Source organism: Corvus hawaiiensis, chromosome 3 (genome assembly GCF_020740725.1).
Source record: "Corvus hawaiiensis isolate bCorHaw1 chromosome 3, bCorHaw1.pri.cur, whole genome shotgun sequence".
Taxonomy (NCBI): Eukaryota; Metazoa; Chordata; class Aves; order Passeriformes; family Corvidae; genus Corvus; species Corvus hawaiiensis.
In genome coordinates this window covers 105,440,769-105,465,698 of record NC_063215.1, presented here as the reverse complement: position 1 = coordinate 105,465,698, position 24,930 = coordinate 105,440,769, and the positions used below count along the sequence as shown (strand labels likewise).

The window sequence follows — 24,930 nt, the reverse complement described above, 5'->3', positions numbered from 1 at the left end:
AGTAGAAGAAAAATCTCTTAGTGTTCATTTCCTTGGAGAAAAGAACCAAGAGCTTTACAGGACACAGCATGGCAAGGTGCCCACGTGCATCCTAAGCCTTTTTTGTAAGGACTTTTCTGTCTGAAATACTCGTATTTCAGTCTGAAAGTTCATTCAGTAATGATGTTACCCTCTTATTTCCTACCAAAGTATTAATTAATTCAGTGTTGTTGTACATGTTGAAAAAAAAATGAGATTCACTGCTTAAAACTGCACTATTTTGTGCGGAGAGTTTAAAAGTGCATGAACTCTTTCTCCGGTTTAAGTTTTGTTTTCAAGTGTTGTAGTAACAATTTTGATACTAAAAGTACTGAGGTTGCCTCCCTGGTCTGGTTTAAGGGCTGAACTGAACTTTAGCACTTGTGCAACAGTTGCCCTTGGAAATACATAATAAAATGATGATAAAATGTAGCCAAGCCTCCTATCTAAAAGAGGAGTGAATTGTAACTAGTTGAAACATGCCTTTGAAAGACCAGCACAGAGCGACAGTGAATGCTGAGAGCAGAGGGTTCTCCCCTAAAAGTAAAGTAAAGCTTTGTGTATTCTGAGTTACCATACAGTATTTCCTTATCTTGAACTTCAGATAATCACGTTATCAGATCTGGAATGCGACTACATCAATGCTAGATCATGCTGCTCCAAGCTCAATAAAGTAAATTGTTCTTCTTTGCATTTACTGTGGTTTGAGGAAACCACATCCTTCATCTGAGTACCTGCATCTGCATATTGCAAATAACTGGGGTGTGACGGTATCTGAGGAGCCTTGAGTGGCAGTATTTTGCATGTATCCCTTATTCAGCCTGCTTGTCTTTTTTTGGACATCCATCTTTCAGCAAATTCCATCGCAAAAGTACCATTTTACATGAATCTGCCTAAAACTCTTAGCCTTAAATCAATGTGGCCTTCCATGTGTGTGTTCCCTTTGATTCAAAGGTATTCTTTTTCTTAATATGAGAGAGAATGGTACAAGATCCTGTCAAGCCAAAAATGTGTAATTGCCAGGGGCTGACCCAATGTAACTGTGTCAGTTTTTATATTGATCAGCTTTCTTATCTGTTCCAAGCCTGAGGCTCTTTGCGCAGTTTTTAATTATCTGAGTTACTAAATCCACTGTTCTCTGCAGTTATTTCAAATGAGCTCTATATACTTTCTCAGTTCTCTTTCTCGAATGCTTGTGTGGTATAGTTGTGTTCAGACAGCTGCTGTGCTGCTCTCCAGAAATGTTTGTAATGCTTGGATAAAGCACTTCTGTTACAGTATCTTAGGGCTTGATTTCTGCTTGTGTGGAATCCGCCTGAAGGTATCGATTTCTCCACACTGTGATGGAATCACATGCCTCTGCTGTCAGGTTTTTTCTGATTTTACATGATTATAATCAGATTATAATCCCAAATAGATGTCTTTTTCATAAAGGAATTTACATTTGTGCATGTAACTCTTTTCTCTTTCCCCTTTTTGCAGTGGGTGGTGCCTGAGGTGATTGGTCATGCTGTTGTAACGGTGTTAATGCTTATTTCATTGCACTGGTTCATCTTTCTCCTTAACCTGCCAGTGGCCACATGGAATATATACAGGTAAGTGCACAAGGGTTTGTGGGCTTGCTTTTTAGCACTGTTACTAGTGCTAAATCTTTAAGTGTAGTACAAAGATGAATAATATGTCATGGTGAGATGTTTCAGTTGTGTTCTTGAGCTGCTAACAGTCTTCATTGATCAAACTAACACAATTTCTTGTCATTAAAATGACAAGAAACCCAACAGTGTAAAGGATATGAAACTTTTGGTCTTTGCTTGCATTCTCTCTAGTGCCCAGGAATCTCAATTTGTGGGTCATTCCCAAATGCAAAGGAAATAATAGCAGATTAATTGGGATTATGAAGTAGTACTGCCAACAGAGCTGATAATGTTTTCATGCTGTTCCTGATAGTGCTATCAGCATAAAAGTGCTTAGGGTGGCATGGCTGATGGCTGTACAACCATGGGGCTGTGGTGTTGTCCCCTGCACCCTCCTTCATTTACTGACTTGTCTCTCCCCCTCATCTGCATTGGTTTTGGCCTCCTGTCCTGCCAGTTTGTATTTGGGAAGGTTTGTAGACTTTTCACCCTAGGACAGCTGTCAGTGTTACTGGTCTTTGTACACTGGGCTGCCACCCTTGGAAACAGTTTAGTTGTCAGGAAGGGTTTCCATGTGGCAACACTGGGACTGTCAGTTCAAACCATTCTTTTTATCTGATGTCATTTGGTGTGTGGAGAACTGACCCTTCAAAGGTGTTAAGCTAATTTTCTGGATTTGTCACAATTTGTCACAACTTATCTCCAATCGCTATAGTGAGGGAACCCAAAAGCCCAGGTGTTTAAGGTACAGGTATGAAAAGCTGGCTGTCATTCTTGTTTGCCTGAACTTGCCAGGCCTAACTATTTGCAGGGATGGGTTGGATTGATGGTAGAATTAAACAAGAAGTTTCACAGCTCTCATTAAAACAAAGTTGAGGATCTCTGTACTGACAACCTGGTTGCTCATGGGCAAAATAGGTATGCTATTTAAATATTGATAAATATCATTCTTGTTTTCTACAGAACTGCCAACAAAGCCTTCAAATGTTTCTAAGCTGGAGAAACATGAAACAGTATAACTTTATGCTTAATAAATAAATGTTGCCTAAATACACACACATAGGGCATGCTTTTGCCTGGTTTTGCTTGCCCCTCCCTGTGTACAGCTGTGACTCATAGTGACCAGTATTTGATTTGGGATCTGCTGGCAACTTTAGGGTTTGATGTTTCATTTAGGCAAGGCTGTTTCTGCAGAGACACTGCAGGCAGAATGCATTGTCTTTGCAGCTTTGATGATTTCTTGTACTGGTTACCCCTTTGCTGCTTCATTTTGTGTACTTACATTAATTTTTGAAGTAGCCACTTGCTTTCCCTTCTAAACCTGGTCAGACAGAGTTTTAAAAGAGAAATTATTTCTATTTCTACACTTCAGGCAGTAAGCTTTGACTGCTCTTTTGTATTGACAGCTCTCATTTTGTATCATTTTTATACATGGCATAAATATTCTGAATATCCTAAAATCCAGGATTGTTTCCTCAATTTTGGATATGCAATGTAGGCAATAAATGAATATGACAACATGATACTTTGCCTGTCCTGCCACAAGAAGTCCAAATATTAAGCCTGTATCACTAATCCTCCCTTCTTTCTGTGGATCAAGGAGTTTCTCCCACATTAACAGCCTGGACTATCCCATTTCTAGTGAAGGAGCTGGAGGCCTGCAAAAGCAAGTGTGGGGTTTAGCATTTTCAGTTTATTAGGAAGTGTAGTGATAGGACCAGGAGTAACAGGTTCAAAGTAAAAGAGGGGAAGTTTAGGTTAGAAATACAGAAGAAAAATAATTCTGTTGAGATTGAAGAAGTCTGTGCTTTGCAGTGCAAGTGATAGAAAGGTAGGATAATCTCTTCCCCTTACTCACATTTCTTTAAAACCTGCTTAATCCCAATGACCACATGGCAGCTACAGGCAGTACTTGCTTAATTTACTAATTCCGTCGAGGATTTCAGTGAGAGGAGAGAGGTTTTGTGCAGAGGGGGTATCAGAAACAAATCCTGGGAAGGATAAATTAGTCAAAAAGAGCATTAAGAGAGACTTTCAAAGTTGCAGCATGTTTATTGTAACATCCTACTGGCCCTTCTTGCTCAGCACACTCAGATGATATTTAACTTTTTTTGATGAACTTTGTAGTGTCTCCAGTGAGACAGTTTTGTCTTACATTCTCCTTGTTTTAAAACTAAGGAAAGCATTCAACTTTTTTTTCTTCTGTGTTACATAGATCTCCTTGAGAGAACAGGCCCAAATAATGAGATTCTTGCCATGTCTTTAAGAAGATAAAACTGAAAGAGTAAAATTAAAATTAAAAAAAATAAAATCTTTACAATTCAGTGAAAATTCTGGCCAGAACTTCTACATCCCTTAAAAAATTGGGAAATCTAGAGGGAAGTGTCCTGTTGGTGTGGTAGCAGCTTCCATGGAATGGCAATACTGGAGGCACTAATGTGTGTATTTATTAAAGCTGACAGTTTACTTGTTTGCTGCAGAAGTTTTTTGCTGTGTAGAGTATGACAGCTGGCTTGAGCTGGGTTTGTCAGCATCCAGCAGCACTGTACCCATGGCTCAATTCCTTAGATATGTAATACAGGCTGTCCTACCTCGGGGGCCTCTTGGAAGAAACACCTCACAGCTTACACAATCAAGTTGCACCATTTAAGTGTTATCATTCTTTATAAAAAGCAAAATTAATACATGCTGTCTTTATGGCAATCATATCCCAGACATATAAGAAAATTATGCATTCTATTTATAGGATAAATTGGTACAGGAAACGTGTTCCTCCTTTTATTCCAATAAAATGTATTACATTCCCAGGAAATGGACAATAATTTATGTTACAATACTGAAAACAGAACAATCACTCAAAACTTCAATTCTAGAAGAGAATGTCAAACTGGAATTATTTAACATGAACTGTTTTAATGGGACACAACTGTCTTTGATATTGGTCAAATATGCTGCTGTGCTTTTCAATGCCTCTGTGACAGACAATTACTGTGGTCTGAACTTTTTATTTCCCAGTGTCCTACTGCTGCTAGAAAACCTCCCTGTTGCTTGTTCCCTTTCCTTCCCTTCCTGTTAAGGAAATGAATGTTGTAAGGGGTGGGGAAGTGCCTTTTGGACTACAAGGGGTGTCATTTGAGTAGATGAAGAAAATTTAACAAGCGTTCTGTTCTGAGACCATGTTTCTGCTCCAGCTTTAAGACAAAGAGTTAAATTCCTGGATAGAAGGAGTCTGATTCCAGGAAGGTAAAGCCTGCGTAACATCTCAATGAAGTGATGCTCTAGCCTGAGCTCAGCTGGAGTGAGAACTTCGTGTGCTCGCATTTGCTCCCTCGAGAAATTCTTCTGACAAAAGAACATGCTGCTGGCTCAATTGTCACAGGACATAAACATTTGGTCTGCTGGTTTTATGCTTCCTTGGCTTACATTTCACTTGACTTCACTCAGCTTTTGTTCTCATGTGGGTTTGGACAGCCGAACGTGACATCTTCAGTTCTGCCCGACTCATCGGCCTCAGTGTCTGTGCTGAGGTGACCGAGGATGGCTGTGACAAAGGCAGGAGTAACAGCACAGATCCTTTGCCTTGGCCTATGCCATCTCATTTTGACCACTGGAGTTTGTGATTTCCTATGTGAGGTTTTTTGCTAAATAAATTACTGATTCTTAGCTAAATTCTTTTCTAGTCCCCTTCATCTAATGCACTTTCCACTGTGGGTAGGTGCTTCCCCCATGACAGCAACTAACTGTGAACAGCAATTAAAATTAACTGGAATTGGCTATTACTTGGAATCTCTCCCATTTATTTATGGAAGCTGGACTGATGTTTTTAGTGCTTCTTGTTCTCTTATTCTTTGTTTGTGGGTTATAGTGGCAGAGATAGGTGCAATATCCAGAACTCCCTTATGCTGAATTGTGAAACAACTCTTTAGACGAAAGTCCCTTCTTGGCAAGCTCTCCCCCAACACTCCCTAATGTTTCAATGATTACATTTTTGGGTTTTGTTGTGTGGGGTCTTTTTATTTGGGTTTTTTTTTCTTAAACTTTCAGGTACATTATGGTGCCAAGTGGAAACATGGGAGTATTTGATCCCACAGAGATCCATAACCGAGGACAACTGAAATCACACATGAAAGAAGCCATGATTAAGCTGGGCTTTCATCTGCTCTGTTTCTTCATGTACCTTTACAGGTTAGTTTCAAAAAAATTGCTCTCATGGAACAAAGGGATTGTCTGCCAGCTATTTTTATCTCCTCTATTCTACTGCTGTAATTGCTGGTATTCATGTCTTACCTTTTGCATCCTGCTAAGCCTCAGTAATATATTTTGACAGCTATCTCTGGCCTCATTATATGCCTTTATTCATTCTGATCAAACACTGTTTGGAAACTTAGGCTATTCCTTAATCTTAAAACAAGTACAACATAAAGAGTTACATGCTTTCAGCACCTACAGTAAGTGGCCTGTTTAGAATGGAAATACTCTTGAGGACCAAGTTTATTTTACAAGTTCTGTTTTTAAAAAATGAAGTTGATCTGACTGAGTTACAAACAGATGTGTTCTGTGATAGGGCCACTTACTCCAAGGTGGCAGAGCTGCTGTTCCTCTGCTGCAGCACTGCTTCTGCAGTCTTGTCTTCCTAAGCAAAGCACACAGCAGGGGTGCCTTGACTTTCTATTTCAGGTTCTCTCAGTGCAGCTCTCCCGTGACACCGAGAGCTGCTCCTTCTTGCACAAGCTTCAGTAATCCACTGGTATCATGTTTTCTGTTTTGTCACAGTATGATTCTGGCTTTGATAAATGATTGAGAAGTTGAAAGAGAACCATTAGCTGCCAAATCGGGTCATCACTCCAGTGACTGGTTGTGGAGCCACAGACACCTTCCGAACACACCTAGATCAGTGTCATCATGCAGTATATTTTTCCTCTTTGAACAAGAAATATTTTTCTGTATTTTTAACATAAAATATTTTCAAAAGACATTGGATTTGTCTAGCAGTTGTTTTTGTTCCTTTACAAGCCAAACTGCTGGAGCTGCTGTTTCTGTAAGATGAAATCCTTGCTTGCAGAAGTGACCTCGTAGGAATTAAATGGTGATAAGGGAAACTCATTTCAACAGCATGAGCTGGTAACGAAGGTAGTTCCAGAACACATTTAAGTGCAGCTCAGATAATCTGATTCTTGCTGAGAGGTGTCAGGATGAGACTCCGGCTGCCAAGCTGTCCTATCAGAACCTAATTTGAAGCAGCACTTGGAACAGAGGTTTCAAAGTGGAACAGGAGCAGAGCTTGCATCTTTGTGTTGGTGTTTTTCCCAGGCAAAAATCAATGGAATAAAAGCTACATTTTCCTCCCTGTCCCTGCCTCCCTGCAGCAACCTATATGAAATCTTGTATTTGGACGGACTAAGATCCTTTTGGTGGACATGACACTTGTGTGTAAGAGTGCAGATAAATAAGATGATTAATACTTGCTTTTTCCCTTCAACTCCTATTTTGTCATTGAACTACATCATGGACACCCAGATAAAGGAAAGATCAGATTGCACTGGGGTGGAGATGGTTACAGAGCAAAAGACTATCTGCAGTTGCTACTCCCTGAACCTGCTGTTTCCATAGCCGGTGGGGTGAATCCAAGAGTCTGTCTAGCTCAGGGAAATGGTCTGGTAACCCATAACCCCACTTTTCTCCCAATTCTGATATGACTCTGCTTCAGTGATAGCAGCAAGTTCTTTTTGTGCAGCTCTTGCATCGGCGATAAGTGTATAAACCTGAGTTTGTACCCTCACTGTCCAATAACTGTCTTTAAGTTTTTTATATGTGCTTGGAAAGAGGTCTCTTGGAACAAACACATCAATTAAAACACTTTAAAAAATACACTTCTGTAATTACGTCCTAAAATTTATGAGCTTTTTCTTCTTAAGTATTTGGGGTTCTAGTGTACAGCTGGAGTTAACAACTGTTTTCAGGGCCAGTCATGAAAAGGCAACACTGATGCTTTATTGCTGTAGATACCTTGTGTTCAGTGTCTGTTCTAGAAAGTTTGGCTGTAAATTTTTGATGGATGGAGTCCAAGTTCAGCTGTGTTAAAGATGAAAAACCGCTGAAAATCGTGCTCATTAAAAAAATACCTAAGGCAACAGCTACCCCAGCTGGATGCCACTGACTACCTGACAGCACAAGATCAAACTACAAAAAGTACTGCCCTGTAATGCCAAAAGCCAGAGAGGAGGTAGGTCTGGAGAAAGGAGAGCAAATAAAACTTTAAAAGGGTAGAAAGTCAGTAACTTTTTTAGCAGATCATATTAGGCAATTAAATGACTTTATTTGTGTGCGGAAAAAACCTACTACACATATTTTGGGTGTTAGAAGAAAGGGCCTAAGTCAAGTCCTTGCTATACTGCTGACAGTAGATATATTTCACTGAACTTGTTTCACACTGAGAAACATGAGCATTAATTTGTAAGTCCATCACTTAAACCAGCAGCTTGATATCTTGCTCTAAAGACAGGATTTTGAGAGAAGAGCTTTACTATTAATAAAAATGTGTGTATGCTACATTGTCTCCAATGATTTCCAATAGCACCTTAGAATTACCCTGAGGACATTAGATAGAGCAGACCCATTCCCTCATGGAATTGGAAAAATTTATCACTCACTATGAAAAGCTTCTGTTCTCTACCAAGGGAAGTGTTTCTTCAGAGATGGGGGTGGGACAAAGAAGGATAAAAGAAAACAACAACAGATGTGAGGGGAAAAGCCAGTGGGATAGCATGTGTATATCCTGACCTAGAGAGATGGAATTGTGGATTCTCCCCACTTCCCTCCTCAAGAGTGAATTATTAACCATGAGAAGCCAACAAAAAGTACATATATGTTTTGTAAGTGGTGCTTGTCAAACATTAAGCAGTTGATACTTCTATATGAATGCAAGATTCCCACCTCAATTTTTTAATACAACTAAGTTCTCTGTTCCTTTATAGTAAGTTCTTGGTTGTAAGAGTTGTAAAAACCTCAGCAGCAGGTTTCAGAGACTACCATTTTGCTGAATAATTACACTGGTAGTGTTGAAGCCTTCCCTACTCTACAGGGTCAGTGCCTGCCTCAACAGAGATCTTCACAGGTCAATGTCAGCAACAAGAAAAATGTAACTGCTAAAAACATGGCTCATTAGCTAGAAATAGGGATACTACAGTTATCTCACTACTCAGAGGCCCACAGAGCACAGAAATTTTTATGATGGCAAAAATAAAAGAACCCCTCTGTTTTCCAGCAGAGAACAGGGTAATTTAAACCCAAGCTTATAATACAGAATTCAAGACAATTAGAACCTTGAGACTGATTTTTTAAAACAATCATCTAACTATCACTACAAATTGGTGTGAGGTCAAATACAGATTCCTTCCTATTCACTTAGACTATTTCCCTTTGAACCTGAGGTATCCAAGTATAACTTTCTGAGGACCCATTAGCTATGATTGACAGAAAACTCTTTTAATCAGTGAAAATAAACCAAAGTCCTGCAGGAATTCCAACTTTTAACTGATGTTACTGATTCCTTTTCCTCACCCACAATCTATATATTGGCCAGCTTGCAAAGACAATCATCCTGTATCAGTTTTCAGAGATATTAGATTGCTGTTAAGAATTCTGCATTTGGGGGGTTAGTTGTGTACCATTGCATGTTTCCCCCTAATTAATCATTAGTTACAGACTGTTGGTTATGTAGCCTGTTTTGTTAAAGAAAATACTTGTCTCCTCAATCTAGTAAATTACTGGTTTGGTTTTCTAAAGTGGTTCTGTATTATGGAACATAGCAAATCAGCAGTGTGACCAGTAATCCTAAGAACAATTCTACATGCAGGTTAACAATCAACCAGAAACCCTGATAAGCCCAAAAAGGCAAATCTTTATCTGTTCAGGATTGTCATAGCTTTATTCTAATTCTTTCTTCTCACAAGAAGGTCTCTAGGATTTTGTACAAGTGCCAAAAGACCATTTAAGCCTTTAAGTATAGGGTATGATGGACAGTGGTTCATATATACATATATCAGTATATATGGTTCATATACATATATATCAGTACAGTCACCACCTTATCTTTGGCAGAATCAGAGGCATACAAGCCTCAGTGGTTACCCTTCAGAGCATTATAGGTCTTTTAAAGTGAGGAGACAACTGGCACTGCCATCCTTCTGGGATGAGGTGACAGCCTTGGCACGTGCAAGACAAGCAAGGTGACCAGAGAGCACGGGACAAGCTGTCAGGAAGGGCTCTCCACAGGCAGAGCTTGGATTTTAGCTAATTAAGAAACACTCTCGGCTTCCTTGTGGAATTTCTTTGAAATAATCTGAATGATTCAAAAAAACCAAACAAAAACCCAAAAACACATTAGAAAAAAAAAAAAACAACAACAAACAAACCCACAGGACTTAAATCTTACAAATGCTGAAATGTCACAGGTCTATAGAATTCATATACCTGTTTCTCATGCACTCTTCTGACCCATTTAAAGGCAGACAGGACAGCAGATGAAGCAGAGCTTTTTGGCTGGGTTTGTTAGGAACTTCATCTGCTGTGTGGATAATTTATGGCTGAAGTGGGCCTGCATCCTAAGAACCCTCCTGCAAATAGCAGCAGCCAAGGGAAGTGGCACAAAGTAGGACATGGAGAGGAATAAGGCACATCCCTTCTCTTGGCAGCTGCATTTAAGCCATAATTGTCTATATACTGCCTAAACTGTAAGGGAGAGAATGAAGTTAATACAAAGGTGCTACTAGAGGGAGTGAAGACTTCTTCTAATCAATACATAAGTTAAAAGAATTCAAAGATTGAATGCACTTCAGCAAAAGGTTTGAGTTTGGAAAAGCTACGGGGAGTGGAGATTCAGGCACAACTTTTTAACACAAAGTAGAGCTGAATAAAAATGTAGGACAAAGGTGACTTTCTGTTTTAAGGCACAGGGAGGAGGGACAAGAATGTGGGGTCAGTTGGAGGAAACACAAAGGCAGGAGATCCAAGTACTTTAGGAGCACCTTCTTGATAGGAAGTACCAAAAAACCCAGTAAAACTCACAGATCACCTCCAGCAACCAGAGTCTGGTATTTAAGCAAGCTGCAGCATTAAGGAATGATGGATTTCACGGAGCCTCAAGGGAGCAGATGTTCAGCAAGTGAGATAAGCACAGCCTGGGACAGGGGCAAGCTGAGTGCTGAAGTGCAGCACAAACACAAGGGTGAGGTAGATTAGAGCCAGACAGCAGAGACTGGAGAGCTGCGCACAGCACTGAGTGACTCAGCTGCTGCTGCACTGCACAAATTAATTGTCCTAGCGAGGAAGTGAAATACTACGGAAGAAATCTATAATTAATGATCAAGAAATTAACATCCAAGTCAGTCATATAAGTTAGGGAAACTAAGAACTATTCATTCCAGTTATTTATTGTTTATTGAATTGAAAGAAAGGGAATACAAACATTTCTGTTAAGTGCTGTGCACCAACATGGAAAAAGTGTATTTTTTTTAAAAATCCTAATAAAAACAAATCTGAAGTTAATGTAGTTCCAATTGAACAATTTTTAAAGATATGTTTAAAATACTACACATTTATAAAATAAAAAAGTTAAAACGGTGTTCTGTAAATAATTAGTAAAACAAGTGAAAATAAATACGAGACCCAAAGTTCTTATGTTTTTAATGTAATATAGCAAAGAAATTTTTAACTACTTAATAATATCCGAGGAGAGTAACAAAAATCCAGAAAGTTTAAGAACGCAATCCTTTGAAACATTTAATATCAGTCCATAGCAAATAGTCATTACATACCAAAAGCTCTAAGTGTTAACTAGTTCCACCACAACTCCATATAAATCTTGACAATTTAGAAATCTTGAGATCAACAACAAAGTTCTTTTCTTGATCTCTACAGCTTGGTTTGTAAGTACATACATGCTTTGAGGATCCATTTTGTCCCATATGTTTTCAAGGAGCCAATAAACTTTTTCCATCTGTGCCTAAAAATGTTAAGTTTCAAATCTAGCACATATACCCTAAGAATGAAAAATGTTCATGAAAAAAGATGGGGCACAATGAATTTCAAATTTATAAAAATATACTGATATTAACCAAAACCTTCTGGTCAAAGGACACTTCACATACACACGACTTAAAGTATGTAATAAAACATGACAAGTACCTAGAACATTTGGTTCTCTGTCTGTTCATGGAACACATGCACACACACACTCACACCGGATGGGAGGAACACTCTCACAGATGTTTTACTGAATCCAGATTATCTGGATGAATAGACAGAAAACTTGGCTACAGAGTTTATTTCAACTAGAGGCAGCTACTGCAGCAGTAGTTCAACACTGCACACTTCAAATAAGTCCACCCTGTTTAAAAAAAGTGTCATAGTTAATGATTTTGCTTTCTAGACATCGTTAAAAGTAGCAGTTTTCAAAAATCAAGTATGGCAGCTGAAAATGGACTCAAGCCAACGTGGAAAAGACAGGAGGAGGGCAAAAGGAGGACTAGCCATTTATGGGATGGGTGTTCCTCTTAATAGTTGTCTCAAAAAGAAATTAGATACAAGCGTACTGTGTAGCTAAAAATATGGACAAACTATTGAAAGTGCATTTTTCCTCCTCCCCCTTGAGTTACAGTAGTTTGTTTGTTGGTCAGTAAATCCTGCTTTTTATGTCCATTCTTTTTTCTCTACCTCCCTCCCCATTTGGATCTATAACATATCCCCTCAAGCTACAGCTAATTGTACAAGTCCTGGCCTCCTGCTGAGGAAGCCTTTACAACTGATTTTGGGTGGGAGCATCACTTAGCAGTGTAAAAATACACAACTAGACACCAACTCCCAAAAGCAGACGGAGTTTTATTAAACATTACCTGGTTGAAGCCAAGTTGAGAAGTAACTGGCAAGATCTGGGTAGATTTCTAGCTTGCATCTTTGCTCCAATCATAAAGAGAAGTTAACTTTAAAGTTGGAGAACTTTAGAAAAGACAGAGGGAATTTAAAAACAAAAGTGTCATTTCCCCCACTTCCCTCCCCTCCAAAACATGAACAGAGCTACCATTTTCCCTTTTGTGTTCCATTGTGCCTTGAAAATTACTTACCTGAACAGCTAAAGAACATTCATATAATAAGATGCTTCAGCATTTTTTTAAGATCTGCCTTGATAGTAGCCTGGGGCTACTGTGAATTATTTTACAGGTGTCCAGAGAAAGTTACAAAATGAGTACACACTTACAGTATTTTCCTCTCTAAAACCATGGGCCTGCTGACTAGAAATACAGTAATTTATTGTGGGTGTGTACTTGTTCCAGCCTAACACGCCAGACTACGAACATTTTTAAGCACATGGAAATCAACGTGTTGCAAATGAGCAAACTTATTTGGGTTTTATCCCCCCACCCCACCCCAGTCTCATTTTATTGTCTGTGCACAAAAAGTATTGGTACTTTTCAATCCACATAGTGTCAATATGCAATGTGTTGGCAATAGTTTAGGTTGCTCTTTCATCTCCAGGTTGGAATGGTAGTCATTGCTACATCTCTAGTGGCAGTTGCTGCGGGACCAGGTAGTGTGGCAAAATGAAGATTAATCTCACCTTTCTGTCCTGCCTGCTCATCGTCCATGAGACGCACACAGGCTGTCTCTGAGACACTCTGGAAGCACTGCCACCTGCTTGGAGCTTGCCTTTAAGTGGCATGGCTGCACCAGGACTCTAAGGGAGAGAGATCCAACACGTGCTTCTCCCTAACTCAGCTTCTAAATACGTCAAGTGTCCTTCAGAGGGACAAACCAAGTCCAGAAGAGAGGGGCAGTGTTTTGGCAGAGGTCCTAGCTTTACATTCCTAATTGCACTGCTGGGGAAAGCAGGCATCAGCCCATACACCCCCCACAGCTGTACCAGGGAAGGACTCTCATTCTGGTTAGTTATGGCCACCACATGAAAAATGCCTGCTGAAGTGCATCTGAGACTTTAAATCTGCACTTGAGATTTGATCCAGCCTTCACCACCTGCCTAAAGTTCCCATTTTATTTCCAGGAGTACATAGTGACAGACCATTGTATGAGGCATTAAGAGACATCAAAACCATTATTCTCCTTACTCTCTCCCTAAACAATGTTTGGTTTGAAAACCTAAGTTCCAGAATAAGACAATACTAGAGTAACTTCCAAAGATTCACACACTGGCATTGCTTATGAATTATACCATGTTTTGAACATGTAAAACACTTTTACAATTTACTGTTTACAATTTAGGCAATTAATTTTTCCTTAAACCCCAAGGTTTAGCTTACTCAAAATTTGACCACAAGAACTTGTCTCTTTTCCTGCAACATTAAGGCCACAGGCCTGACTGTCTGAACTAAGAAGAGAAATAAAGAGCTTCCTCCAGAACTGATTAAAGAAGGAACTGATTTATAATCTAAGTTTACACATGTATTCCCAGTGCTGTGAAACAGTAATTGCCACCAAAGCATTCACCTTAGTTTTAAGGCTGAACATTAAGTTCCTACCTGGTTTTGGAGGTATTAGAAGACTCATATGTCAGATTCGGGGCTGGTCTCAACCACAGTATCAGAATCTTAGCTCATGCTTATGTTTGCACACAAGGCAAGACAAACACACACCACCTGATGGCTGGAATCTAAAAGGGAAAAAAAAAAATCTAACCTGCTAACCTTTGTTTTTCTGGGAAACACCACACTCCCATTCATCAAAGTGGCTACACTTCTCTTCCCAGGAATTCCAGCAAACCTTCCCCCACCCTTCTTCCACACATGACTAATAAGGACACTAGATCATTATCTCATGAAAGGATGAAGTCCACACTTCTGCTCACATGACTGCTGGTGGCATGCCCTTCCCTGCTCCTTCTTTACTTCGCAGCAGTACCAACACTATCTTTCCACCCACGGTGGCTAAAGGGAATCCAGTGCCATCCCGTAATGGATTTGTGTGTAGTGCAGAAGCCCAGAGATGCCAGGCCATCTGTTTATGTCAAAAAGAATAAATATTTAAATTATAAATGTCTTTGTTTTTTCTTAACACGGGACATTAGTGGAACTATTCCTAGGTGTGTCAAGATGTCCACAGCACCAGCACACAACAAGGTCTGGGAGAGGCATTTAAATCTGCAAACTTAAAAGTATATTCTCAACAACAAAATCTGTCCACCCTTGTTTATAAAATAAAGAAAAAATTTCCATCATAATACAAGTGTTTAATTATGATTTGTACGTAAATTACTTATACAAAGTGTTGACTTTGTGAAGAAAGGACTCTTTCAACACATTCTTCCCTTGAAGTGTAGTCTACCTTTTACACCAGCATTGTTGTATATATTTATATAATTAAGAAAACCAAAAAGACCTCTTCTTGTTTAAACTCTTAAGACTGGTGGTGCAGTCCAAATACTTTTTTTTCCTAACTAATACAGTTTATCTGTTAAGATGGACAGTGAATCCCTCCATCTGAAACAAGCTTTACTGCCTATATAAATCTCCTTCCAGCCACTGCTTTTGATTGGGTCTCAGGACACTCCAGAAAAGCATCAGTGATACCATGTTTCACGACACTTCTTGCATTGTTTTAATTCCAAATGTATACAAATGAAGGCATTTTAATCCTATAAATAATTTATTTTTAAAAAATTGTGCTGTTAACCCCTTTGCAGGGCAACGAGCTATGTGAAAAGTACAAAACTTTTTGTCAAATGTGATACTGAGAGTGCTTTTGACATAGTTCATTGGTTTATCCTCTCAATTGATAGATATACTGCGCAACGGGCAAGGCTAGAATCCATGAACCAAGCTGCAAAGATCTCAAGCTAAGTAAGGCGGAGAGAGACTTGAGAAACAAGAGAAGGAAATACTTTCCTATCCAATGTATACTCTTCAGACTAAAGCACTCTTTCTATCAAGCCTTCTAAACTGTTAAATAAAGTGTTCCAAACAAGCATTTAAACTTCATTACACAGAAGAGCAACAAGAACAGTAGCCTGCCAGACAAAAAGGCAGGAGGGAAAAATATATATACTGAGTTCAATGGTTAGCCTGAATGTAGCACAGTTCTTCACAACCGATGGGGGGGTAATTTCAACATGGTGTCCAACAAAGTTCTAAGGACGTGCTTCATCTTGACTGGTTACTATGAAGCAAAGGTGGTAAATGTTTGGCCCCAACCGGGCTTCAGAAATGGTTCTTTTTCATGACGAGCATGTCTGTCCAGCTATCAATCATGTTTGTTTGCACCAAATCCCAAGCCATTTAAAATACGACTAATTAAGTTAAACTGAAGTCGTCTGCTCCAAATTCGCCATCAACTATCCATGCTACTGCATTCCTCTGAGCAAAGACAAAAACATAGAGAGAAAGAAATCACAGCTTGAAGATCTTAGCAACAGTTCATATTTCTATCATAAGGTAATTAATACAGTGTAGTTACATAAATTTTAACTGAACATGCACTAGTTAATGGATCTTATACAGTAGCTAAATTCCATGCTTAAAATTATTTATTTTAGATAAAATTGTTCATATAAATCTAGAAATTAATTTAGCATGTTAAGTGTGGGTACTCAAAAAGCATCTGGTCCAAAAAGACGTAACACACATTTACATACAAGTTCTAGGGGAGTGTGCTAATTACAGAGCTGTCTTGTCACCCATTTAGGATTCCTAAGTGGTTAGGTATTATTCCATGCACCTACACCTCTTGCAAAAGCACTGCTGTGAGAAATCCATTTGCTGTTGGTTTGGTTTTGATGGCACTTACTCGTTCATTTTCTGGAGGAACTAAGAAAGAGTGAGCAAGCAGCTCACTAGAGAAAACCAAACCACAAAGCCATGAGTACCAACTGGAGGACAGGCTCTGACTCCTTATGGGTGCATTCCAGGTGTTACAAACAGATTAGCCAGGCTGGTCCACCTAGTCCAAGACTAGAAGCAGATGTATCAAAGCACTGGAGCAGGGAGAAGAGGTAATTCTTCCTCCTAATACCCTTCCAACTTTCAGCCGTTTTTACCTTCGGGACATTCTGAACTAGAAGTGTTTACTTATCTACCAGCACTTAATGGATTTCTCTTTGATTACTTTGCCCAGGTTCCCCTTGAAGTCACATCCATAAGGTCCTGTGGCAACAGGATATGCTATAGACCATTTTAATGTCTCCTGTAAATTCTTACTGCAAGGTTGAATACGTAATGACAGAAGCATATAAACTGTACAACAACTCCCCAGCAGTCATCTCCTTAACAATCCTGGGGGACGCAAGAAGGGCTGGGAACACCTGTGTGCATTTGGGCAGCCAAAACCTGAGCATTGTCTTTCCCTCCCCATGACACATATGGTTACTGACGGTTAGTAAAGATTCAGTTTTTATAGATTTTCCTGGGGAAAACTCTCTCTAGACTTTGGAGATTCCTTTTGTAAGCATTACAATACCATTACTTAATTTACAGTGTGGTTAGAATGCACTGTTTAAATTTTAATAACATCATACATTACTAAACCTCAAGCATTGAAGGCAAGATTTTTAAGGAGTCTGCATAAATAAGTTAATGCAATTCTAAGTGACACCACAGTTTTCTACAGGGCCATGTCAGAGTAATGTTGGAAATATCAGTTTTCTTTTTTATTCCACAAAGTGAGTAACTCAGATAAAATTCAACAGTCAGACACTTGAGAAAACAAAACAAAGCAGTGACTCATTTTTTAGTAAGACACATTTTTTACCTTCAATATCCTGGCTGTCTACAAAAGGCGCTGGTCCCCATATCCTAACGGTGCCGTCGTCGGAGGCGCTGGCCATCATGGCTGGGATCTGCGGGTTCCAGCTCACGCAGTTCACCGTGCGCGTGTGCCCCGTCAGCTCCGCGATGGGCAGCTCGCTGCGCTTGTGCCAGATGTACACTTTGTGATCTGAACAAAAACCAGTGAAAAGCAGCATGAGCAGCACTGCTCTGCACACACCCATCTGTGGGGCCAACAGCACTTCCACAGCAGCTCTCATTAAAACCCATGTCAAAAACCTGAGTCTCGAGTGTGCAACAGCACTAACAAAGCTTTCCTTTTACAAGTGATCAAAAGAACATTGGCAAAGCTCTTCCATTAAGAGACACATTCTTTTTTGACACCTGCAAGTCTACCACACTTGGTGTTTGAAGAAAAGCATTTGACTGCAATGCAAATAAGACAATACATGGCTAAAGAGAGAAACCAAGCTAGTCTTTAGTTACAGGTATGGAGTTGTAATCTTATTCAAAAGGAAGACTTCACATTTTTTCCCCCCCTCAAATAATTGTATTTGCAGGTTACCAAATGCATTATAAAGTTGTGAGTATTAAGAATAATTATAACCACCTCCTTTTGATGAGTACCAGATAAGATCACAGCTCTATACTTTATAAAAAACATCTTAATACTAAAAAGCTGTAACACTCCAGTGAAAGTGCAAACAGAGCAAATGAGGGAGGGCAAAGCTTAATGGCTCAAATTGTGAGGTATTACAGTCTTTTAAAACTAATTATTGTGTGATATTTAAAGATATCTATTTGTACATATTAAAGTAGATGCAAATAAACCCTCTAGATCCTATTTTGTGATGGGAAGCTTTTAATTACTTCTAGCAACATGCTAGGAATAGAATAGTGAACTCGTTAGACACTCTACTGCAATGTTCAGAGAAGAGTCATTCTTTATAACCAACCATATTCAAGAATAAATTGGGGGGTGGTGGGTGGTGGCGTCCCAGCTGTAGACCAGCAGCCTGCAACAAATCTGTGGGTTTACCTCTCCAGGAATGTCTGGAATATTCCAAACAGAGCAACAGAAACTGGACAAGTATGTATTGCTAGTATTACAAAAAAGCCTAGTATTAGGGTCTAGCACATCAAATGAAAGTGTTTTGATATATTTGAAATCGATGTCTATATTTGATATAGACATCACTCTGAAGGCCTTCCTCTATTCCTCCTCCCAGCCCCTTATAAAACAAACTTGCTCTCTGACCTCCCTGCCAGAAAACCCCCATGGAACCATGTGGTAACTCCCTTGTCTTGAGCTGAACCAGCCCACGTGAGGGTACCACCTTCACATGTGGCTGTGTTGATGAAAATGTTCAGGCTGTGCTTATATTCCACTTAGGATTTCAAGGGGACTACACATCAATGCCATTCACCAAACAACACAATTCACACACTGGACACACAAGCCTCTGCTCTGTCAGAGAACCAAAGCCTAAACACAAAGCAGTACTTTGGTTTGGAATAAACAAGATAGCTACAAGGCAGCAGTCAATTCCCCTTTGAGACAGACCTCCATTTTCTTCCTATGGATGCCACTGTCAGGAAAACCCCTACCTAGCTGACAACATGTTTTAAGAGGTTATGACAATGTGTATCAATTACTTTCTAAAACAGGCTATGACAATGTGACCTGTTATTTTTGTTTGCTTGTTTTAGGAAACAGTCTTTCTCAGTAGGCACATTTGCAAAGAGGCACCAGCTTCAGACAGTTCAAATCTAAGGAACCATCAGTTTTAACTACAGTGGTTTTTAAACAAGGAAGACAATAAAGTCAACAAACTGGGGAGGAAAAAGGACTGGTACACTACAGTATCTACACCTACACATAGTTATGGCTAAACAAATCCTGAACTTTCAGGCACTCAGGACTCAAACCAAGAATCTTGTCCAACCATGAAAAGAGGTTCACACTGAATTGGAGGACTGGAGGTGCTGTCCTTCATTTATATTCCACTGGATATAGTCAGAGGGTGAAACTTGGTTTTATTTTAGACATATTTTGTATTTTCCAAAAACAGGATAGTAGGAAATACCTTGGCCAACTTTGTTTCCTAAGAACTGTGAGTTACACAGTACTCACAGTAATCTGTTTACATATTACAAGTGCAATTCTTAGCCCTGCATAAGCTTGAATTTTAAGTGACCTCCATGGCAGGTGATGGCACTACACCAGTGACAGAACTGAACCAATTTAACACATAAGCTTTTAACAAATTTCTACTCTTGCCACAGACAGCTGAATAAAAACATACCACAAAGCCTTTAATCACCAAGAAACCCTACCAAAGTACGTCAACAACTGCTTAATTTGAGACTCCTGTCTGTAATTAAAATGATTCTACTGAAATTAAAATAACCTCACCACACCTGTATCTTCAACAGGCAAATGAAGCTGTTATTCCCCAGAAGTACTTTTTATTCAAACCAGAAGTCTAAATATCATACCACAAAAAGAAAAATCCTCAAGAACACCCCACCCACTTCTAATTAAAACTGTGCAGATGCTTTTGCTTTAGAGGAGGAACACAAAAGAGTCATTAATGCGTTCTACCTCTGCCATCCTCTCAGAAGATGCTTTCTGCCAGCCCACAATTACTTCTTGAAGTATGCCACAATCTCAGCACGCCTCAAATTTATTTCATGAACCAGTTGGCTTCTTTTTATCATGTTGTTGTTAGCAACTGTCATCTATAAAATGAACGTATAGGAAGGACACCGTGTTCCAGTTTTCTGCACAAAGGAGAATGGTGTTACCTTCACTGCCACTCGCAATGAAATCTTCATTATGACCTCCAAAACACGAGTGAATTGTGTAAAATCCTTGTGTAACACCTTGATACTTTCTCACTAAAACTCTGTCTTGTAAGTCCCATAAGTGAACTCCCTGGAAATAAGAAATACAAAGAATGTTATTTTATCATCGAACGTTATTAACAGCATTCTTCTGAACAATGAAAAAAAATACACATGAAAGTACAGTAACTTCAGAGCCAACCTCAGTACTGTGAGGAGGTGAAAAGACTAAAGATGTATCAAATTACTAAACTAAACTTTCAGCCTTTGGTCCCTTCCTCTCTGAAAACTCTTATTCTTACCCAAGGTTTCAAAAGCAGAAATAGATAAATAAAATCTAATTCTCATGCCCCCAGGCATGTTAACCTGCCATAGTTCTTGCTGTACCTGGCTCCCCAATGCAACAGCCAGATAATAACATTTAATAGTAGATATTTCACAATATAAACCTCTTCACTATAAATCAGTCAAAAAAGAAAAAAAATCAGGTCTCAAGAATAAGATTGCCTTCTTGTCAGAGAATTCCATGCTGTATTTCGGAATATTAAGGCCTTCATATCACACAATATACAACTAGTTAATATCTAACATTCCAACTCTCATCTAAATATTTAGAAACAGGTAGCAGTTGCAAGCAGATTTATTTCCATTTCCTTCCAACATCCCCAACTCACCTGAGTTGCTACATTTAACAAAGCTAAACGGCCATTTTTTGAAATAGTAAACGACATAATAGGGTGATCCTCTTGTACTCTGAAATGATAAGACACAAGTGTCAAGATAACCAGATAATAATGCAACACCAAAACAAAAGGCATGTGCTGTCTCTGCAGTATGATCAGGGAAAAACAGTTCTGAATTTGAAATTAGGTATGACTCTATACATCAATACAAGCCAGGTCTGCAATAGTTTCTTATACTTATGCCAAATACCAAGACTAAAAGGGACTTCAGACCTCAACTTGAACTCCTAAATTCAAGGCAGAATCTACTAAAAGAACACAGGAATTGGGAGGACCCCATCACAAGCACTTGTGATGATAGAAATGCCAAAACATCCACCAGAAACCTACTCCAGTTCTTAGGAAGTTATTTCTAATACTTGATCTAATGCTGCTTGCTGAAACTTGCTCACTAATTCTTGTCCCATGTTATTCTTGTCTTCTTTTAATATTGAGAGCACTAAGTGATTTCCCATCCTGTCCCCCAAATCCTCCTCAATTTTCTTCCAACACTAAGAAGCAGGAATTCAGAACCAAAAAAAGAGGTAGTTACATGTTCCTGTCTGTGAGATCCTCAAAGTTATAACCCCGAATTCGCTGGTGCGTGTCTGAGGCTAGAACAGTTTTCCCATCACTCAAGCACCAAAGGCATTGTACTCTCACCCCTTCCCAGGAGTCAAGGAGATTACCATCTAAATCCTGAGCAGAAGGAAAAAAAAACAACAAACATTGAACCATTAGTCTCAAGTTTCTGAGGAGCTGTGACACAAATAGAAATATTCTTCACTTCCTATTCAGACAATTGCTACAGAAAGCTATCTTACCCTCTACAGGAGAGGGCTTAATGAATTAGGAGTTGGTTGTCTTAACTGAGGGCTTTTGTAGGAATCTGCCCTGGAGAGGAGAGAAACCCTTCTGTCACTTACTTTCTTGTATGTGACACGTGCCATCTGCACCCCATCACTGATATGACCTTCACAGTGAGGCTTGCATACTACATTATTATTCCAGGAACCAGTTGAAAAAATAATCAAGAATACGGTGAGACTGTGGACCACCACCCCAAACCAGTGCCAGTCAAGTAATGAGGGTTTCAAATTCCTGTTTTCACTAAGCAAAGGCAGCATGCAAAAACTAATAAAGATGTAGTCAAAACTCTGTGGAATAAAACCACTTGTGGACAAATGTACTGCTTTTTATTAGCGTATTTTCTGGAGCAGCCAAGAAAAAAATTCCAGACCACAAATCCTCCTTGAGGCAGACCAAAGATGCTCAAACCCTTCAAACTGCTCCATACAGAAGTGCTGCTGAAATATTTGCATTAATGTATTGCTTCTTTGAATCACAAAGGATAAGAAGCTTTAGTGTACACACACACAAAACACCTGAAAAAGCATCGACCAAACTTTTATTTCTTGCTTTGCTTACAATAAGGCAGATGCAGAGAACTTACACACTGATAGAACTGTCCACGCTGCCCTCCTGTTACAAAACGCTTCCCATCAGGATTCCAGGCAACACTTGTTAAACTGTCTTCATGAGACTGGCTCATCTTTGTCCTCAGCTCCCCAGTCTGGAAAATAAACAAAGGCAGCAAGGCCTCATACCAGAACCCTTTCCCAAAAACGCACTGGTAATTTTATCTGATGTGAATAGTGTTTGGAAGTGTATATATTTCAACACGTTTATTAAAAAGCAACATATTTAAGAATAATGCAATAAAAAGGCAGAACTACTTTAGCATCTCCAGTGAACCTGGACTTGATTTGGGATAATTTCTTTTGTCTCTCAAATCAAGAGAGATGGAATAGCTGCTGTGTCAGACAACTGAAAGATTTTGAGTAAAGAGTGAAATGAAAAGAAGTTATATGAACACGCCAAGAAAGTGACAAGCACTATCAATGAAAAAAACCCAAAACACTGAAATAAAGGAGGCAGGAAAAGACTAGAAGAAGTGACAAAATACATTTTAGTAAGAAGTTAGGAATATCAGTCATTAGAATGTTTTCCTCCTTGAACTGAAGTTCTCCATGCCAAAATTTAGCTTTCATCCCAGCATATAAAGCCACCGTTTCACAAGACAGAACACCAGTGAGTGGCATTGTCAGTAGTGCTCTTCACTGAGCCAATTTAGTTAATTAAACAGAAGAAAAGTGTTCCAAGGGTGAAGAAAGGCAATGTTTTTGTTTTAGGAAACTAAATTAGTTCAGAGTCCAAGGCAGCACAAGGAAGTCTATACAGCTCTCAACCGAGGCAAGGGAAGCTTTTGTATCAACTCAAGTGGCCATAAAATTCAACAGCAGAAAGTGATTTTCAAGTTCATGAAGGAAATGGCAAAATGCCCTAGTGCCTGACAGAAAGATTAAGTTCTGAAATCATAAATTTAAGCCTCTGCGGATCCTTCACTAACATGACTGGGAGGGTTACATGAAGTAAAATAGTTTTCATCTTTTACTTTTGCTATTTGTTAAAATCATCAATGAGCAACTGCTTCCCTTTGATAATTCTGTCCTCTGCTTCTCTTGATTCATTTGCTGTCCCCTTCTCTTCAAGAGCTCTCTGAGGTCCTGTGCATTTATGCCATCCCTTCTCAGAAATGATCAGTAAACACATATATCTGAATTGCTGCACAATCCCAGACACTTAGACTTGAACTCCAATTTCAGTTCTGTCCAAAGTGCAAAGAGAATTTAAAGGCTGCCATAATTATTTTTTCAAGCTGAGAGGAGGGCAGCGAGATCAGTATCTCTTCTTTACACTCCCACCTTGGCACAAGTTTGCATCAATTACTTCTTTCACACCTGAAGTATTCAGATATTGAAACAAAAGCAGCAGGCTGACCACAAAGTTTTATTTTTCACTCTTAACCACCACTTACTTGTACATTCCAGAGCCAAAGCTCAGAACAATCATCTGGGCCACAGGCAACAAGGTAGTTGTCATCTGGACTCCAGGCAATGTAGGAGACCCCATATGCGTGACCTTCTAACGTCTTAAGCAGTTTTAGCTGGTGAGTGTCCTGCAACAAGAGAGGTGCTCTTGAGACAATGCAAATGAACTCCCACCACATTTCCACAGTGTCCATCCACAGCATGACAGGTTTGCCAGTTTACAGAGCCAGAAAATAAAAGCTCCTAAGTTTCAACCTTCAAAACAAGAACACTCATAGGTATTTTTGTTCTAATCTTCCATGATTCTGAACATAAAACTCATGAAATACCACTGTGTACAAAGTTTTGCATTACATTACACTTGCTTTAGTACAGAAGACTTCTGCGGTGTCAAGTCTTTCTACATCTACTGGAATACGAAAATACTATTATTATCTGTATTTTACAGAATTAAGTTACTTCCTTAAAAGTAAAGACGTGTTGGAAGCCTGTTATGGTTAAACAGAGAACCAAAACCTTCACAGATGCTGACAAGGAAAAACCTTGAAGTGCCAATATTTTTATAAACTTGTGTATCTTGTGTGTGCTGCTCAAGGAAGGAGATTACAGAAAGATATTTTTAAAAACTTCCTTGAGAGGTGTTCTTATTTCAGAAGTGTTGCCTACAGCAAGCTGTTTTCTGCCAGATTTAGTGAATGAAGCATACTTGGCACATGCAGCATCTTGTATCATCTCTATATTACAACTGTTTTACTGCTGCCTCGTCAGAGGAACTTGACTTTCAAGCAGCTTACAAAAATAAATGGTACAGCTAGATACTGTGAAACAACCACACACTGGCTTCCTAAATACAGAAACATGCTTCAGTACAGCATTAGCACTGACTCTTGGTAACAGCATACATATACACAAGTAGATCAGAGCTTGTTAAAACACTGACAATAATTATTTTGAAGCCTCTTGGAAAGGGCAATCAAGTTGTGCTCCCTCCACCCACCCTCAGTTTTTTCCATGCATAGCAGATGCTTATATCTCCAACTTCTTTTCAAAA

The 24,930-nt window shown here is 39.2% G+C and overlaps 2 protein-coding genes across 3 annotated transcripts in view; one reads left to right on the top strand and one right to left on the bottom strand.

The window, feature by feature from the left end:
• The window catches only part of CNIH4 (cornichon family AMPA receptor auxiliary protein 4), a 28,906-nt gene that overhangs the window by 760 nt on the left and 3,216 nt on the right, over window positions 1-24,930 (top strand). The window contains exons 2-5 of one of the 2 annotated variants that reach the window (XM_048296130.1): window positions 623-691; window positions 1,501-1,613; window positions 5,697-5,837; window positions 6,426-7,522. In XM_048296130.1, coding sequence (XP_048152087.1) covers window positions 623-691; window positions 1,501-1,613; window positions 5,697-5,837; window positions 6,426-6,453 — 351 coding nt within the window. In that variant the 3' untranslated portion in view covers window positions 6,454-7,522. Of the gene's footprint in view, window positions 1-622; window positions 692-1,500; window positions 1,614-5,696; window positions 5,838-6,425; window positions 7,523-24,930 lie in introns of those variants that run through there. The other variant, XM_048296131.1, reaches the window with a different exon arrangement.
• The window catches only part of WDR26 (WD repeat domain 26), a 31,565-nt gene continuing 17,945 nt past the window's right edge, over window positions 11,311-24,930 (bottom strand). The window contains exons 8-14 of the mRNA XM_048296127.1: window positions 23,867-24,007; window positions 22,442-22,561; window positions 21,542-21,687; window positions 20,941-21,019; window positions 20,228-20,357; window positions 17,403-17,588; window positions 11,311-16,012 (exon numbers count right to left, since the gene is read on the bottom strand). Of these exons, the coding sequence (XP_048152084.1) occupies window positions 15,987-16,012; window positions 17,403-17,588; window positions 20,228-20,357; window positions 20,941-21,019; window positions 21,542-21,687; window positions 22,442-22,561; window positions 23,867-24,007 (828 nt within the window). The 3' untranslated portion in view covers window positions 11,311-15,986. The remainder of the gene's footprint in view (window positions 16,013-17,402; window positions 17,589-20,227; window positions 20,358-20,940; window positions 21,020-21,541; window positions 21,688-22,441; window positions 22,562-23,866; window positions 24,008-24,930) is intronic.